General features: G+C 51.4%; 1 protein-coding gene across 4 annotated transcripts in view; it reads left to right on the top strand.

Annotated features, from left to right (window-relative positions):
* Positions 1 to 16,925, top strand: part of EFCAB6 (EF-hand calcium binding domain 6) — a 300,279-nt gene extending 283,354 nt beyond the window's left edge. For all 4 annotated transcript variants that reach the window (XM_063663109.1, XM_054470030.2, XM_054470029.2 and 1 more), the window contains 5 exons: positions 5,817 to 6,047; positions 7,976 to 8,144; positions 10,632 to 10,816; positions 14,554 to 14,703; positions 16,537 to 16,925. In XM_063663109.1, the coding sequence (XP_063519179.1) occupies positions 5,817 to 6,047; positions 7,976 to 8,144; positions 10,632 to 10,816; positions 14,554 to 14,703; positions 16,537 to 16,659 (858 nt within the window). In that variant the 3' untranslated portion in view covers positions 16,660 to 16,925. The remainder of the gene's footprint in view (positions 1 to 5,816; positions 6,048 to 7,975; positions 8,145 to 10,631; positions 10,817 to 14,553; positions 14,704 to 16,536) is intronic.
* Positions 16,926 to 19,041: the final 2,116 nt, after the last annotated feature.

Below are 19,041 nucleotides of genomic sequence, written 5' to 3'. Positions count from 1 at the left end.
TTTAAAAAATATCATTCCACCATCTTCTGACTCCCACTGATACTGCTTTTAAGGTCGTGGCTTTGTGTTCTGCCAAACGTGTCTACTGCATCTGAAACTGTGTGTGTAGGACCCACCAAACCACGCGTTAGCAAGCCCTCCAGGTGGCTCTGATGTGCTTAGGTTTGACAAGGACTGTTGTACTCTATCTTCAGGTTCATTATCTCTCTCCTCAACTGTGTCTCATCTGTTGCTTAATCTATACGTTGTATGTTTTAAAATTTATCAATGATTATATTTTTAATTTCAAGGAAGTCTATGTGTTTGTTTAAATGAAAAAAAAATCTGACTTGTCAGTTCTGATATTATCTTGCTCCTTGCTGATTTTTAATACCAGTGTTTACTCCTTTAGCTATTTTATACATTTCCTTTCATTCATTTTAATACACGTGTCTACTTCTTTAACTATTTTACATATAATCTTGTTATATTCTCTAGCTAATATCAAATATCTGAAGTCTAAATCTGTCTTAGCTTGTTTTTGCCAACTCATGTTTATGGTGACTTGCCTCTTCATGTGTTTAGTGATTTTTATTTCATGAAAGAGCTTATATTTGGCTGAATTTAATCTGAGGGAAATCCTGAGGGGCCTGGACTGAGTATGATTTTCTACACAGATGATTAGGGTTTGCTTCTTCCAAGTGCCAAAGATGCTGCCAGCCCAACGCTGCTTCAGTTCCTCCACCTTGGGGTTCCATGATGGAGAAACCAAAATGGTTTCACAGACTCCAGGCCATGAGCTCCAGGTCTGTGCCCAGCCCGGAGCTCAGAGCCATGCAGGTTTTCCTCACCCAGCCTTGCACTGAAGATACAGCCCATCAGGTAACCTGGCTCATTATGCCAGGATCTCCAGGCCTGTGCCTCAGTCTCCCAACCCCTGAGCACCATCAATCCCTAAAACTCTGGCCTCCCAGGATTAGCTTTTGCGAGCTGGCTTTCAGGTTTTTGTTCACCCGTCTTTGGGGTTAGCAGCTTTCCTTGGCCCTTCATGATTTGCTGTACTTCCTTGTGAACTTTGCAATGAATTTAAATATATGTTTTTAAAAATATGTGTCCATTAACTGGGTGTTTTGTGAACGGAGGCTTATTAGAATGTCTAGGCTGCCATAGTGCTTAGCATCTCTTTAAACCGTAAACTATTTAGAAGTGAGATTTTCATTTTCCAGACATAGGATCTTTATAATCAGGTTCTATTAGTATTGTATTGTGGCCAGAAAGCATGCAACCTGGCCACTGAAAAAGACACCATTGAAATAGACATAATCATGTCTGTTCTCATGTCTGAATTCAGACATGATCTGAATATCTTTTTTTTCTTTTGAGACAGAGTCTCACTCTGTTGCCCAGGCTGGAGTGCAGTGGCGTGATCTCGGCTCACTGCAAGCGCCACCTCCTGGGTTCATGCCATTCTCCTGCCTCAGCCTCCTGAGTAGCTGGGACTACAGGTACCCGCCACCACGCCTGGCTAAGGTTTTTTTTTTTTTTGTATTTTTGGTAGAGACGGGGTTTCACCATGTTAGCCAGGATGGTCTCGATCTCCTGACCTTGTGATTTGCCTGCCTTGGCCTCCCCAAAGTGCTGGGATTACAGGCGTGAGCCACTGCACCCGGCCCTGAATATCTTTTTTATCTGATTTATCTGGATACTTTTTTGTTGCTTTGCATATTGTTCAGGGTTCTTAGTTGCAGATTGCACGATCCACACAGGCAAGTTTAAGCAGAAAGAGGTTTTTTTTTGAAGGGTATTAGGATCTTACAGAAGCTCTGGAAGGGCTGGAGAACCAGGAAGGATGTCCCCACATCCAAGAACGTGGCAGCCAAGAGAAACCCAACCCCACCAGGAGGCTTTTCCAGAAGAAACCCACTGCCACTGCCTCCCAGCAGAGCTCAGCACCTGTGGTGCTAAGGGGATGGGACCAAACCCCTCTGCCACCAAACGGACCAGAAGAGCTGATCACCACCTGGGCTTATTCCTTCCTTGCAGGCAGTTGTGTCTGTTGTGTCTGCTACAAAGAAAAATGGGCACAGTAGCTTTTAGCTGCCCAGCCTCTGTAGTTCAAGAAGGCAGACCACATCCAGAGACATGACGAGGGGCGGCCTGGATAGGAGCCGAGACCTCCTCTTGTAGCTATGGGGCGGGAGCATAGGTGCAGTCAATTTGATGTAATGTATATTTTCTCTATGAAATATGGGGTAAGATTATCAGCTGAGAGTGAGGGGACCATAGTGGATATTTAAGAAGAGGAAATGGTGCAGAGGGGTTGCCACAGAGAGCAGCAAGGGACATTTACTGGGGAAGGGTTGTGGGCGTGTCTGGCAGTTACAGCAGGAGCTTCCCCAGTAAGCTCAGGGGGAGGCTGGGGAGGGAGGAGTGAGAGTGAAGAAGTAGCTGTGTGGGGTCCAAGCTTTGTTCAGGAGGGAGGTGAGGGCTGGGCAGGATGAGGGATAGGGTAAAACAAAGTGGTGGACAGACGTAGAGCTGGTCTCAAGGAGGAGGGGTGAAGACATGGAGGTGAAGGTTGGAGAGAGATATGTCTAGAACTAGGAGAGGCCAGAAGTGAGGCCTGTGGGCTTGGCGCGGGACTGGGGCTGCCGGAGGGTCTTCTCAGCATTCCTGCGCCACCCTCAGCTCACATCGGTGCCTGAGAGGGGTCCCTTTCCCTCTCTTGCTGCCTTTGCTGGTGCTGGGCTCCTGACGGGGTGGGGGCATCCTGGGCCTCGGGTGAAGCTTTCTCACTGCTCTGGCCCCATCTAGCCCCTCCAGGGCAGCCCTCTCTGCCTCTTGTCTCTGGCGGCTATTGGGCTCATCCCCTCAGACCTCTGCTTTGTAGAGGAGCAGACCCTGGGCCCAAGGGGTCGCTGCCCATTCTGCAAGGATGTCGATCTTTCCCCTCCCCCAGAGCCTGGATAGGGTTCCCAGTGGAGGAAGGAGGGGTTCCTACCCCTGTCCTAGAGGCAGAGAGTTGAGTGGGTTTCCCCAGCAGCTTAAGGCTTCTGCATCCTATGGGGGGTCTGGAGAAGTGGCCCCCCACACACACTCTCCCACCTTGGGCTTACAGGTGGATCCAGAGCACCAGCAGAGGCGTGAGGAGAAGGGCTTGGGGCAGGTGTGAGCCGCCCTGGTTCCTGGGTTCCCCAGCTGTCCTAGACTGACACGGCAGCCTGCACGTGGCCTTCAGAATTTGTTCCAAGATGAACTGACTTCTTCCCTCCTTGGTGACTGCCACCACTTTCTCCCACACTTTGCCAGGGGTGAGAGCTGGTGGCAAGTCCAGCTCTCCTTGGAGCCTGGAGCTGTGGAATTCTGTCCCTCCCCTTGGCTCCCTGTGACCCCGCGATCATGGGCTTATAGGGGATCAACCGCGGCTGCAGGTTGCCTGGCTTGTCCCTGTTGATGGCAAGTAGCCGTCTGTTGCCGCTTTTCTGCATCATAAGCAGAGTCGGAACCCATGGTGGTGTCTTTCTCAAGGTTCAGCTGGTGGCTCAAGGAGACGGGATGATTGAGCACGCGCAGACCTCACCACGCTGATGTGGAAACTCACTTGCTTTTGATGCTTTCATAGTCCAGCAGCGTCTTGCCCACGTTTCATGTCAAGCTCACTGGCTGGCAGTTTTTCAGAATCCAGTCTCCCCAGTGTCTGTCCAGCCTCACGGTGCCCTTCAGCCCCCATCCTGGCTCCGTTAGGCTCATTGGTGTTCTAGGTGCCTCCATGGAGACTGGAGGCCACATGCGGGCCGGGGGCTATTTCCTCTGGTGATGCCTCCTCCACCCTCCCGTTCTGAGGCTCTTCGGTTAAAATAGGATGAAAATAGGATTCCTGTGGTCCCTCATGGCCTCCTCTGCAGCACAGAATTTAATTAGGGAGTTGGCCAGCCCCAGCCACCCTGTTAGAAGAAATCCTTAGGTGGGAGCCCTGGGATTGTCTCCTGCCAAGCGTCATTTTCACGGCATCTGTCAGCACGCACACCGACCTCCCTCAGTGTTTATCCTTCATGGCGTGATCTTCTGCCTCCTCAGCTCTGAATCCAGCTCAAACAGGAGGGCGCAAGCCTACCGGGTCCTCCCCTACGGGGCTTGTCCTCTTCTGCTCCGTGAGAGGGCCTCAGGAGGAGGGGTCAGAACAGGGTTCCGCACCTTCCATTGCTCTCACCTTGGGAAGCATCCTTACCCTGGGTCTGACCAGTCTGACCATGTGAGTCTCTTAGGAACTTTAACCAATGATCAAACATGTATTGAGCACCTGCTGTGTGCCTGCCCCTTCGCCAGATGTTTGACACTTAAAGTTGATTCTCAGAGGACTCTGCAGGGAGCTTCCAGACCGGGGGAGGTAGGGGGAGAGATTACCTGCAGAGGTGGTTTTGGCACCACATGGGAAGGTGTCGGGGGGGCCGTCTGCCCAGTGGTTTTGGCCAGTGGTCCTGGAGGACACAGGTGGGGGAGCTGATTCCTGTCTGACAGATTACTGTACTTGGCGCTGGTGAGGTCTGAGATGCTGCAGTCACATCCTCAAGGTCCCCTCACTTCTCCACAAAATAGTTTTTCCTCGTTGGTCAGAATGCAATCAACTTGAATCTACACCTGTAGTAAAATGACATCAGACCACACCCACACTGCGCCCACACCCACCTCCTGGTTTTGGTGTTTTCACTTAAGACAGAGCCTTGGGAGAAACTGCAGGAAGGGTGCAGGGACCTCACTGTACTGTCCTTGTCACCTCCTGCAAGTCTATAGTTATTTCTAAATAAAAAGTAAAAAGATAAATTGAGAACCTTGTCCCACACTAAACCTTTTTGCCTTTGCACCCCCCCAACCCCAACTTCCGTACCTCTCCCTGCTTCTTCTGAGGATTCAAATCAAGCCCAAGACAGTCACTCTAATTTGCTTTGGAAAACCCCAGTGGAGACCCAGAAGCAACTCAGTTTCTGGCAGAGCCCAGGCTTCCAGGGGAAAGCGCAGGATGGGAAGGAAGGAACCAGGGTTTGAGCCTCCCCTCGCCTCTCTGGAGGCTGCCTCTCCATCAGCTGTGTTGGAGGCTAGGGCTCCGTCGGGCTTTTGGGGCTGTACAAAAATCAAATTGGAAGGAGTTGCCCTTCTTCTTGGCTCCCTGAAAGCCCTCCAGTCACCAAAAGTGGCTCATTTTGGATGCATTGAGTCATTTTTTTTTTCTATCTGCATGGTGTGTGGTTTTGATACAGTCTGTGGCATCAGACAGCAAAAATACAAAGCCATAAACCGCTCCCTGGTTTTCCAAATGCCTCCCTTTTCATCTTGTGGGAAGACGCTTTTGCCCGTAGGGTGAAATAAATCGTGGATGCAAGTGCGGGGGCTGAGGGCTGCGTCACCTGGTGAGCTGTTTGCAAAACTCAGGTGTACCTGGAAGGGTGAGAAATGAGTCTGACTGGGCTTCCCTGGGATGAAGGTGGGTGGGGGCTCTGATTTGCATTTTCTCCCAAATGTTCAAATACACTGCCGCTCAGGCACTATGACTAATCACAAGATTTAATGGCCTTAAAGTGCTCACTGAGGGCCCAATTCAATTAAAAAATGTCCTGCAGAAGCCATGAATAATCCTCTTGTCTTTGCTTTTCCAGAGTCTTCCTGAGGCCTCCGCCGAGTGAAGGCCAAATGGGCGTTTTATTTTTTTAATTTTCTTCTTCACCAGTCACGTGAGCGCTCACCTCCTGCGAGGCTGGCCCGTCCCACTTCTCGCTGGCACAGGTGCGACGCTGCCTGTGTTTGCACTGACACCTGGGAAATGACTTCTGCTCCTTCTCCAGTTTGACAGACTCTGGAACGAGATGCCAGTCAATGCCAAGGGGAGGCTGAAATACCCGGACTTCCTGAACAGGTTCAGTTCCGAGACAGCAGCCACACCAATGGCCACTGGTGACTCGGCCGCGGCCCAGAGAGGGAGCAGTGTCCCCGACGTCTCAGAAGGCACCAGATCTGCCCTCTCATTGCCCACTCAGGAGCTGAGACCAGGGTCAAAGTCGCAGAGTCACCCCTGTGTGAGTTCTCCATCCTGCCGGGTGTCCCAGGCCGCCTCATGCCACATCCACAAATCCCACTGGGGGGACTTTGGGGGCCCTAGTATGGCCCAGGGTTGAGTGGCTGAGAAGATGGGTGAGTCTAGGGTGGGGGCACAGGCAAGGAGCCCACTGGCAGCTCCTTAGCATCCATTCTCTGGGAGGGGGCAGACGTGGGGATAGGAACGGTGGAGGAATGGGATGGAAAAGAGGCAAGAGCAGGTGCAAGGTGGGAAAGGGAGCGAGAGGCAGGGCGGGAGGCACCTGGCAGCAGTGCAGTGGTGCTGCCGGCACCTCTGTGCAGAAGGCAAGGCCCTGTGGTCAACTGCGGGCCACCGTCCCTTGAGGCAAGTTATACCCATTTTCCAGTTGAACACAGTGAGGCTCTAAGAGGCATTCTCATGTGATCTTGGTCCCTCAGACGTGGAGTGACCTGATTTTAAGCCCAGGTCTGTCAAATTGCACAGCCTGGAGCCCTGGCTGAGCCACCCCAGGCCTGGGACGGAGGAAGGTGCCCAGGCTCGCCAAGCCTCTGGACACCTTGATATTAGCTCAGTGAGACCCAGTTCAGACTTCTGACCTCCAGAACTGTAAGATAATAAGTTGGTGTTGTTTTAAGCCACTAAATTCTCAGAAATCTGTTACAGCAGCAGTAGGAGGCTGGAGGCCTGGAGGCCATGATGAGGACTTTGGCATTCACTCGAGGGATATGAAGCCTTTGCTTGTTTTTAAGCAGAAAAGTGACGTAATCTGAGGGACTCTTTAAAGACCACTGTGGGGCCAGGTGCAGTGGCTCACACCTGAAATCCCAGCACTTTGGGAAGCCGAGGCGGGTGGATCACGAGGTCAAGAGATCGATACCATCCTGGCCAACATGGTGAAACCCCGTCTCTACTAAAAATACAAAAATTAGCCGGGCATGGTGGTGGGTGCCTGTAGTCCCAGCTACTTGGGAGGCTGAGGCAGGAGAATGGCGTGAACCTGGGAAGGAGGGGTTGCAGTGAGCCGAGATTGCACCACTGCACTCCAGCCTGGGCAACAGAGCAAGACTCCATTTCAAAAAAAAGACAAAAACAAAAAAACAAAAACACTCTGGATGCTGGGGGTGTGGGTCGGTGAGGAGGTCTAGCAGAGGCGATGGTGGCTTGGGATGTGGTGCTGGGGAGACTCCGGATGTATCTTCAAGGTAGAGCCAACAGGATTTCCTGAGGGATCAGATGTGGGATGCAGAGGGTGAGGGAGAGTCAAGGAAGACTTCGAAGGGTTCAGGCTGAGCAACTGGAAGAAGGACCTAATTATCAACTGAGATGCAGGAGGCTCGGGGGTTTGAGAGAAAAACCAGGAATCCAATTGAATTGCATAAGTTACTAATTTAGATAATCGCTTGTCAAGGGGGCCTTCAGGAAAAAAACTTGGGCTAGATTAGAGCCACTCTCTTGTTTTTAAATAGAAAATACAATAAAGCAAAGGACAGCCTCCTACTTGGTCCACATAATATCTAAATAACAGATATTCTGTGAATGTTTACGGATTGGATGTCTCGTGCCCATGACAAGTAAATCTCTCTCTTAGATAAGACTCTTCCGCTAGTGAAAAATTTGTCATTGTCACTTCTCACACACACACACACCAGAAATATGTTTATATCACATCTGTGTAGATTTGAACCTTGGCTACATGGCTATTTCCAAAATTATTTTGGTTATGACTTGGCACAAGTACATATAGCCCACCAATGGAAATAAAAGCTACAAGGTAAAATCACCATCTATGTTTTATTCTTCATTTTATTTCTGGGCTAATTCTGCCTCTAAAATTGTGAACTTCAAAACTGGAGGTATTGAGGTATTTTTGATGACTTCCGTTTTGAATCTTAAGTGAAAAGCGCCTTTTCTTTTCTTCCCTGCTAGACTCCAGCGAGCACCACCGAGATCCCGGGTACTCCGCCCTTGCAGAACTGTGATCCCATAGAGAGCAGGCTCCGGAAGAGAATCCAGGGCTGCTGGCGCCAGCTCCTGAAAGAATGCAAGGAGAAGGATGTGGCGAGACAGGGGGACATCAACGCCTCCGATTTCCTGGGTTCGTTCAGATTCTATCCGCTTGGTAATATGTGGTCAGCCCCTGTGGCAAGAGGCTATTCCCACTGGGTACAAAGCCACACCCCGGGTGGAGGCTAGGGAGCAGCAGAACAGGAAACCGGTGGGAACTTCTGGGTGGGCTGCGCAGTTTACTATACAAAGGTCCCCAGGGAGGAGGATTCTGACCACCTGGCCCTCACAGCAGGGGGCCCATCTGCATGGTAAAGTCAGCGCTGCACTAACTCTGAGCTTTAGAAATCACAGTGGTTGCCACCCTGGGCAGAGTATGAATGTTCACAGACTCTGACTGCAGAAGGAAATGGAAAAGGTGGAGGAGGGTGGGATGAAGGGGACACTCCTGGGGCTCCATTCCCATCAACATTCACTCTTTGATGTTGTTTCGTTTTTCAGCATGTATCACTTTGATAAACTTTTAAAATTAAACCAGTGGGATTTATACTTCCAGTAAATGTTGCATCTTGGTTTTTTGTTTTTTGTTGTTTTGTTTTTTGGTTTTTTGTTTGTTTGTTTTTGAAACAGGGTCTCACTGTCACACAGGCTAGAGTACATTGGTATGATCTCAGCTCACTGCAGCCTCCATTTTCCAGGTTCAAGTGATTCTCCCACTTCAGCCTCCCAAGTAGCTGGGATTACAGGCATGCATCACCATGCCTGACTGTTTTTGTATTTTTTGGTAGAGACAGGTTTCACCATGTTGGCCAGGCTGGTCTCAAACTCCTGACCTCAAGAGATCTGCCCACCTCAGCCTCCCAAAGTGCTAGGATCAGGTGTGACCCAACACACCCGGCCCAGTTACATCTTGTTTATGCAACATTTTACATTACAGGAAAATATATCTGACCATGTCACTCCTTGGCTTTTTAGCTCCCCCAACACATGACTAATATACAGACTCCTTTTAAAGGAAAATGTTTTCTTTGAGAGCCTCCAATATTAATATAAATTACTTTTATCATAATCATGACTTTAAAAATGCACAAATGAAACCAGGTGTAAACTCTTTAAGTTAGAGCCTATTAAAAAACACTTGTAAATTAAGTATAAAAAATCTGAAATCAGTAATATTCAAATGTTGTTCACTGATTTAATGTAATGTTTTGCTGAAGCCAAAACACACATGTTGGTTGTCACACACATTGGCGTTCCCCTTTTTTTTAGTTAATTCTTTGATTTTGAGAGTGATAAACCTTCACTGTGTTATTGTCCTTATTGCTACTGCTGGCTTTTTCTTTTTAACCATGAACTCATTTAAGTCCCCACTCAGTTATTATGATAGGCTTGTCAGGTGTTAGTCATGCATCCAAAATTCAATACTGTAAAAAAAAGCCGATTGCTTTCCAAAAGTCATTCTGTATTTTCTCCTCACTGCTGATGGCCTTCTGTGAGTCAGAGCATCAGAAGCATGTATGCGCCAGTTCCTTGGGGTTCCGTGGGCCCCCGTTGTGTCCCAATGGGCACCGTGACCTGCTGCTGCTTCACTGTGTGCAAGGGCAAAGAAACCTCTGCTTTTAGAACATGCAGCAGCCTCTCTTGGCCTGGCTTGGCATGCAGGCGTCGTTTTCCTGGAGTCTGCTTCCACTGGCCTTCCTCATTTGCCTCAGCAACTCACACAGCATTCCACTCCCTGACACTCTGTTCTTTCAGGATGTCAAAACACAGTCTAGTCTATGAAACTTAAACTCAAATCTTATCTTACATAAGCCTCCTTCAATTATGAGTTGTCACTCCCAGAGAAGTGTTGTCTTTACAACTGGCAGGAGAATGCGGCATGAGGATGAGTGCCAAGCGTGGGGCGAGCCTTGCTCTTCAGAGGTTCCAGTGGGCCAGCCTCTCGGCCACCAGCAACACTCCCCGTGGAGCATCCACATGAGCCTGATCACAAAGCTGGACTCAGCCCCTGAGGCTGCACAGCTGTTGTCTCCTAAAGGTGGTCCCTGTATCCAGAATAAGTTGTATATATTTTTAGATCATCAATGGAATGGAAACTTAAAGCGAGAATTTGCCTGGCATAACGGACACTAGAGAACCTGTCTCTGGTGCCGTTAGGAAATACTTGGTCATAGGGCCAAGTCTGAATTCCATCCTCACAGTCCAGCCCCGGCCAGGCTCACTATGAGCTCAGGGAAACTTCCCCTGCTCCTCATACACCTGGCTCTGCCCTGACTCGGCGGGGAACGCCCCCTTACCTCCCACTCTGCGTTTTGGTCATAGCTCCTGTAGTCTCTGTCCATAAGCTGTGACCATGCAAACCCAGGACAGTGTGGGCCAGCGGTACTCAGGGTCCCCCTCCCTGCGGCACTTAGTTTGTCACATGTCTGTCGTCCAGCCACCAACCGTGAGTTCTTTGATGTGAGGACCAAGCCAGGGCCTGAAGCAGAGAAGGTGCCTCGACAAGTGTTGAATGAATGAGTGAAGAATGAATGAATGAATGAATCGCCACCAATTGAACTGCCATTTTTGTCTGTAGCTCTTGTGGAGAAATTCAACCTGGACATAAGCAAAGAGGAATGTCAGCAGCTCATTATAAAATATGACTTAAAGAACAATGGGAAATTTGCATACTGTGACTTCATTCAGAGCTGTGTCCTCCTGCTAAAAGCAAAGGAAAGCTCACTGATGCACAGGATGAAGATCCAGAATGCACACAAAATGGTATGTTGCTCACCTGCAGGAAATGTGGGGCCAGATGGAAAGGGGCACTTTCATTTTTATTTTTTTCAAGACACGGTCTTACTCTATTGCCCAGGCTGGAGAACAGTGGTTCACGGTTCACTGCAGCCTCGAACTCCCAGCTTAGGTGGTCCTCCTGCTTCAGCATCCCAACTAACTAGGACCACAGGCACAAGCCGCCATATCCAGCTAATTTTTGTATTTTTGTGGAGATGGGATGCATTAGTCCATTTTCACACAGCTATAAAGATACTACCTGAGACTGGGTAATTTATAAAAGAAAGAGGTTCAATTGACTCAGTTCCACATGGCTGGGGAGGCTTCAGGAAACTTACAATCATGGCAGAAGGTGAAGGGGGAGGCAAGCCACGTCTTACATGGTGGCAGGTGAGAGAGAGTGAAGTGGGAACTGCCACTTTTAAAACCATCAGCTCTCATGAGAACTCACTCACTCTCACAAGAACAGCAAGGGGGAACCTCCTCCATGATCCAATCACCTCCCACCAGGTCCCCCCTTGACAACTGGTGATTACAATTTGAGATGAGATTTGGGTGGGGACACAGAGTCAAACCATATCACAGAGTTTTGCCATGTTTCCCAGGCTGGTCTTGAACTCCCAGGCTCAAGCAATCCACCCGCCTCAGCTTCCCAAAGTTCTGTGATTACAGTCATGAGCCACCACATTCAGCCTCGTTTTTGTTAATTTGTTGCGCTTGCAGATCACCTAGCTTCACAGAAAAGGTGGACTCAGAGGCTCCAGGAGGCCAGAGCCCAGCCCAACCCAGTCCTGCTTCCAGCCAGGACTCATCTGTGAAATGTCCCCGGCCTTGCTGCCACCTCCCCCATAGACCCTACTCAGATGATCTCTATACGCATGTGATACGTGAGCAATACTTAGCCACCCCATTTCCTCCGTTACTTCAAGAGGGCCAGGCAGTTGTCAGGTCAGCATGAGACAGCCAGGGTCTGTCGAAGGGGGCAAAAAGCCCACAGCCTGTGTGCTGGGGGCTCGCACCTGGGAGGCAAGGGCTGCGGTAAAGACAAGGCCTCTGCTAGGCTTTGGGGATATTGAAAACAGCTCAGAAATGTATTTTCTTGGAAGCAATTTAAGATTTTCTTCCTCTCCTTTTAGAACTCTATAAGGGTCTGGAGACCCCAGAATGGGAACGAGTAGCCTTGATCCCAGGTTTTCCAACTGTTCAGGTGGCAGACACCTGGTTATGGTGGCTCTTCCCAGGCGTCTGTGTGACCCAGGTGTCATACAGTGCCCTGGAGGCAGTGCCTGGTCAATTAACCCAAAAGGCAAAGTGAGGGGTGGGGTGGGTCACAGCACTGGTCAACATTGGAACTAAAAGGGTCTTCATCCACCAGCCATTTGAGATGGGGCCAGGCCCTTTCCTCTGAGTGTGTGTGGTGGATGGAGTCTCTCGTCATCATTTTTGGCGGAAACTACACTCACCATGCCTTGTCTACAGTTTTCTCTGTTTCTTTGAAGAGGAATGAAAACCTAAAGCCACTTAAAGGGCAGCTGGAGGGTACACAGTTCTTCTAGATTTTTACCTTTGATTCTCAGCCACTTACAGTTTCACAATTGAAACCCACACCCAGTACCATCACAGCATCAGCGCCAGCCCTTCCAAAACATGAAGCCAAAAAATGTTTTTAGTACTGAATTAACGTTGAATTGAGTTACGTTGAATTAAATAACAAGTACAAGTACGTCTGGTGCTGTCGATTTGGGGAACAAACACAACTGATTCCAACCACCTTATGACTCAGAGGGAGGGACCAGAAGTGTTGGGCTGACAGCCCCGGCCCTGGCCCCACCCCCGACCTGGCTCCGCTCCCACTCACCCCACCCAGGGGCCACACCTGCCTGGGCCACAGTGGTGGGACTCTAGGGAATGGAGAGTGGGTTAAGCCAGCCACAGTTAAGTAGATGCCATGCAGAAAGTTTCTTCACAGCTAGTTTTGCAATTTTGTGCAAAATCAGGTTCCATCTTAGCCTAGCTTCTAGTTTAGACAAACAGGAGCTAGTATCAAAAGCTTAGACCAAGTTTACAAAAAAAAAAAAAAAAAAAAAAAAGACTTAAGACAGTTCTGCCAGCTCAGTTCTTCTGTGCACAGAGAAAAGACTGTCCCCATTCCATCTTCACGGGAGCCACGAACATGGAGAACATGGAGACACATGGCCTGCAAAGCCTCCGTCAATTCCATCCTTCCTCCACCTCTCTGGGCCTCAGTTTCTCCTTCTGGAGATCTGTGGAGGCTCTAAAGACTTGCTAGGAGGTGCATGGGCTTCTACGGAAGAGCACACCAGTGCCCCCTTCTGAGCCCTCCCCAGTGAAAGGGGCCACCCCAGTCCCCAGCTTCCAGCTGCACTGTCCGTCCTCAGCAACCCTGCAAAGCTGGGGTCAGAGTGGGGTCGTGCTAGGTGCTGTGGGTCAGCCCACAGAGACTGTGGCACTGTCCCCCCACCCCTCCCAAGGCACCACTCTGTGGTTCAGAAGAGTTCTCCCACCCCCACTCCTCAAATCCCTGCACCAGACCGGAGTGGATTGAGATTGAACGCTTTTCAGGAGAGAGTAAGTAGGCCCCTGACGTGGTCCTGGTTACAGCCCTTGTCCCATCTGGCAGCTGCCAAGGCTACCACCATGGAAGTGTGGAGGTCAGGTCAAATGTCTCCCTGCAGAGGAGCTAAAAAGGGGACTATATTTTCTGGTGATTTGGGAGCTTTCTCCACCCCATTAGGCAGCAGAAAGATGTCCTCGGGGGAAGGCAGCTTGGGCGCTGCCCCTCCCTGCAAGGCGGGTCAGAGGTGGGGGCTCTGGCCGGGCTGGTGGTCCTGCCCTGTGATGTGTGGTGTGGGAGGTCATGTGAGCCCCACACCCTCTCTTCCCCACCTGTGGATCAGCTGATTGGGCAAATTGGCAGCTCATGAAGCCGTGGGTACCTGGGGAGCTCACATCATATGTGCCAAATGATGTAAAAAAAAAAATGAAAGCAGCTTAACCCTGTGTTCATCTGTCTTACGTAGTGTTATGGTAAAATTCAACTTTCCCAAGACGTGTTACGCATTGTTGCCTACCGTTCACCTTTGTGATATTCCAACACATTGGGGCTAAATCATGTTCAAATGTCTTGTTTTCAATCTAATAGCACCTAAATGAAGTAATCACAGTGTAGTGTTCTGTCTAATTACTAGATATAATTACAACCTTGTGAATTTTTTTTAACACTGTTCCTTATAATAACTTACTGGAAAACCCAGAGTGAAATCTCTTTTTTTCCTCGAACTATTTTCAAATTGGCCCGTATCTGCCCGGCCATCTCCTTGCGTTCCCTGGGAGGTGGTGTGGCCTAAAGTGTGTTGGGGTCAAAGCCCAAGTCACTTTACCTCCCCGAGTCTCCACTTCCGAATCTGTGAAGTGGGGATAGAGACCTGCCTTCTTTCCGGGTTGCCCGTGGGGAGGTGTAAATGAGATGGCTGATGTAATACACGTTTTTAAACAGCCCACACAATGGTCAGGGGGCGGGTGCGCATCTTTGTGACGAATTCTGGCAGGTTCCCTCCTAGATTGAGAGCCAGTGGAGCAGGTTGGGAGGTGAAGCCGGAGCAGGGCTGGGCGAGGCGGGGGCGAGGCGGAGGCGAGGAGGAGCCCACCCCAACCCTCGCGTTCAAAAGCTCCCTCCTCACCCCTTCTTGTCTTGTGTCTAGAAAGAAGCTGGCGCTGAGACGTCATCTTTTTACTCTGCTCTGCTGCGTATTCAGCCCAAAATTGTGCACTGCTGGAGGCCAATGCGGCGCACGTTCAAAAGCTATGATGAGGCTGGAACGGGGCTGCTAAGCATCGCAGATTTCAGGACGGTGAGCACAGCCCTACGCCCAGTGCCTCTGCAGGGAGCAGCTGCCAAATGCCAGTGGCCAGAAACTTCCTGCGGGGAGCCCTCTACCCCCTGCCGAAGGCCCGGTGTGACCTGGCTGTTTCAGATCTCACTTCCCTGGGACCCCCAAGTTATCCAGGCCTGGGTCCACTCGCCTCACCTTCAGACCCCGGGTTGTCCTTCCCAAAGGTTTCTGGAGCCCTGCGTGGATGCCCCATACCTCCCTCGCCAGCTCCTCAGGGTCAGTGCCTAAGCCCAGGTTCCTTAAGGCACTGCCATCACTGCTGCTGCTCCGAGCCCTCTCCCCACATCTGGGCTCTCTTGCAGGCTCTGAAGAGCATCTCTGACCTATGTTGGACCTCCCAAGGGGCTTGCAAAGTGAGCCCCGCCCCCGCAGTACACAGTGGGGCTCCACCATTGGGCATCTGTCCTGATGTCCCTGGGTGCCCTCCGTGTCCCACCCCCATAGCCTAACAAACACCCTGCAGTGGTTTTCCAATCCACATTCATGTTCCTCTTTCCTTCGGGGTTAAGTATAAATCTGTCAGGGATTCTCCCTATCCCCCATGCAAAGAAAGGAAGGAAGTAGGGCAGGTTCTGTTATTCCCTTCCAGCAACTTCCCAGGAATTCGGGCGTGGTGCTGGGAAGGGGCAAAAGAAACCTTGCCCTCCACAGAGTCGCAGATCAGATGGCGTAACTGAGGGGCCGTCTCAGTCATCAAGTTCAGCTTCCTTTTCTGCCTTCATCCCATGGGGCCCAACAGCCAGGCCCACTGACCTCAGCCCCATAGGACCTCTGGGCCATCTAGCCCTGCTTTCCAGTCTCCTCCTAGAAACAAGTTATAACGCAAATGTGGATAGGAAATGTAAGGCCTCATCTTTATATATTATGAGGGTCTGTCAGGATTTGTTTCAGCTTCACATAATGGGGCGGGGAAAATAGCAGCTTAAGGTGAAAGTTTATTTCGCTCCCACATAAAAGAAGTCCAGAGGTAGGAAGGTCAGAGCTGGTGTGCTGGCTGGACAATCATCAGGGACCACATTTTTGCTCTGCTGTTCTCAACTCCTGGCTTCCTTCCTCTAGGCCACCTCATGGTCCAAGGTGGCTGCTGGAGCCCCAGCATCACAGCCATATTCCAGGCAGCAGGCAGAAAAATAAGAGAGAAAAGGGCATGCCCCGTCCTTTAAAGGAGGCTTCCTGGATGTTCTACATAACATTCTTACTTAGCTTCTCAGGCCAGAACATACCTAGCTGCAAGAGAGGCTGAGACATGTTCCCGGTTAGCTGGACACACAGGAGCCTGGGAGAAAGTCAGGTTCTGTAACTGAAGAGGAAGGGGCAGTCAGTATTGGGTTTCCCACCAGTAGGCTCTGCTCCAGGCTGTGTTACGGTCTCATCACAGCAACTCTCTGCACTCAGCACCCACTGGCCCTGCCCTCCCCTGCCTGGGTGCACCCTGAGGCCCCGCCCCAAGTTAGGGCCGCGTGGCCAGGTCTCCCCTTGAGCCCCTACCTCTCTGACCATCAACCTTGTCTGAACATGTTGACCAGCCTTCAGCCCCTCAGGGAGGCAAAGGTGATTAACCTCCTGTCTGCTCCTGTTTCACACCCAGATGCACACAGGGCTGCCCTCGGGGGCTGCTTCCTGTTTGGGCAGAGGTTGAGAGGGCATAGAGAGAGCGCACAGATGGGAGGCTGACATCGGAAGTGGGGTTGGGGATCAGGTGGATGTATCCCCCAGCCCCTTCCTGGCAGCCTGCCTCCTTAACCTAGGGTACCAAACAAGCCTCAGAGGCCCCTTTTCTCTGTCTTCCAGGTCCTGAGACAGTACAGCATCAACCTCTCTGAGGAAGAGTTCTTCCATATTCTGGAGTATTACGATAAGACACTGTCTTCAAAAATCTCCTACAACGACTTCCTCCGGGCGTTCCTCCAGTAGACACCCCTGCCGTGCGCCCAGCGGGACGACAGCCACAGGGCCTGTTTCAAGACTAATAAAATCCTATAATTTGGGGGTTTCATGAATTTTCAAAAAAGCAAAACCCAAGCCCAAGCCCAGCCCGCCTCTCTCTGGGTCGGGGGTAGTAGGCACGGCTGCCCTGGGTTCTGGCACAGGATGCTTGCGCTCCAGGCGCCAGGTGCTACCACTATGTCTTGGGCACCCTCACTTGTTAGTCTGAACAAATAAAATAGTCTTTGCAAGAATGATTCTTGACACTATAAAATAATTACTAATGCTAACTTTTTTTTTTTTTGACATGGAGTTTGGCTTTTTTGCCCAGGCTGGAGTGAAGGCGCTATGGGCTCACTGCAACCTCCGCCACCTAGGTTCAAGCAGTTCTCCTGCCTCAGCCTCCTGAGTAGATGGGATTACAGGCACCCACCACACCCGGCTAATTTTTGTATTTTTAATAGAGACAGCGTTTCGCCATGTTGGCCAGGCTGGTCTCGAACTCCTGACCTCAGGTGACCCACCCACCTCAGCCTCCCAAAGTGCCGGGATTGCAGGCATGAGCCTCTGCGCTAACATTCTTAAAAGCTTGGACTTTCCGGAGGTTTTGTTCATGGCCCCTGCCAGGCGTCTCCTCCAGTCCAGAGCAGTTGGGGCCCTGCACCCCATTACCCAAAGGCTGCTGCCTCCTTTGACTCCCCAGCTTCCTGGGTCCTGGGTCAGAGGACATCTGAGCCCCTGCTGCAGTCAGGGTGGCCATGTCTCTGCTCCTAGAGGCACAGGCACTGACCACCCCATTCCTGTCTTGCTCAGGGACGCTGGCCAGCCTGACTCCATGAAGAACAACTCATGCCTGAGTGAGACCCCCTGGAGCTTTGGGCCTCCCTCTGCCTTCCTGAGCCCAAGCCTAGTGGCCACTGGCCATAACCCCCGCCAGGGACAGTAATGAGAGGGCCCTTCCTTGGAACTGACAGGTTTGACAAGAGAAGTTTGAAAATCGTCGCTCCGCTTTCACGGACTGTGACTCAGCTGAGAGACGCAGGCAGCGTTTGCCACCTTCTGGAAGGTTCTCCAAGGAACTGGGGAGCAGCAGGCAGGATATGTGGTGTTGGGGGAGCACCTCCCCTCCACCTGGGCCCCAGGCCTTGCCCACCAAAGCCCCCTTCCCTGCCCCTGCACGGGGTCCAAATGAGGCCACACCCTGAGGTGAGCAGAACTCTCCCTGTGTGGCGGAGCTGCACATTGGATGGGCATGATTGGGAGGAGAGGCTCCCACCCAGCCCACGCAGGCCTTCTATTTCCAGGAAAATGTTTCATGGGGTCACCTTTGTTTCCATCTGCCCTTAGTTACCTCCTCATTTCAGACTGGACCGCTGCAGGGGGAACGGGGTGCTCAGGCAGCCCCAAGTTCAGGGAAGGGGAAGGGGACCCTGAGTAGGTGCATCAACAGAGCCATGCAATGCTACGGGGCAGAGACATCCTGGACCCCAGCTGCTCCTCCATGTGACTTTGTACCAGGTCCCATCCCTTCAGCGTCTTCATCTGTAGAAATGGTGGGACCACACTTGTGTCATCTTTGTTGTGGGACCTGGGCATGTGGGCAGCAGATGTTCCCATGAGAGAGGCTTCAGTCCAGAATAAGGAAGGCCTGTGAGGGCCAGGGGCACCAGCCTGAGACTCCGGCCAGAGGCAGGGCAGTGTCAGCTCCCAGTGAACACAGGCACGCCAGACTCAGGCTGAGGACAGGCCAGTGCCAGCAGTCAGCACAGGTGTGCGGGACTCAGGCGGGGACAGGGCAGTGCCAGCGCCCGGTGAGCACAGGTGTGCAGGACTCAGGCCGGGACAGGGCAGTGCCAGTGCCTGGTGAGCACAGGTGTGCGGGACTCAGGCTGGGACAGGGCAGTATCAGCAGTCAGTGAGCACAGGTGTGCAGGACTCAGGCCGGGACAGGGCAGTGCCAGCGCCCGGTGAGCACAGGTGTGCGGGAGTCAGACACAACGCTTCACACACATCATCATTTAGACTCCTGTGAGCATCCCCATTTCACAGATGAGGAAACTGAGGTACCGGAAGTTTTCCAGAGTCTCACGGCTTGCAGGATTTGGCCCAGACAGTGAGTGACAGCCCAAGCCAGCGTCAGAGGCCCTGAAGGTGGGCGGGCAGGCTCCCCTGCAGGCAGCACCAGGACTCACTCAACCCTGTGTCCACATCCCTGCCTCCATGCCCTGGCTCCTGCTGGCTCCTCCTTCTGGGACTACTTCTGTTCTCATCTGCACAGCCCGCATACTCTTCCTCTGAGGCCCAGCTCCAATCCTCCTGTAACCCCTGGGCACAGGGTGAGCTCCCCGTTCGATGCTGTCACCACTTGGC

This window comes from Pongo pygmaeus, chromosome 23 (genome assembly GCF_028885625.2).
Source record: "Pongo pygmaeus isolate AG05252 chromosome 23, NHGRI_mPonPyg2-v2.0_pri, whole genome shotgun sequence".
NCBI classification, from domain to species: Eukaryota; Metazoa; Chordata; class Mammalia; order Primates; family Hominidae; genus Pongo; species Pongo pygmaeus.
The sequence above is the reverse complement of the archived record's forward strand: the minus strand, read 5'-3'. Positions and strand labels throughout refer to the sequence as shown.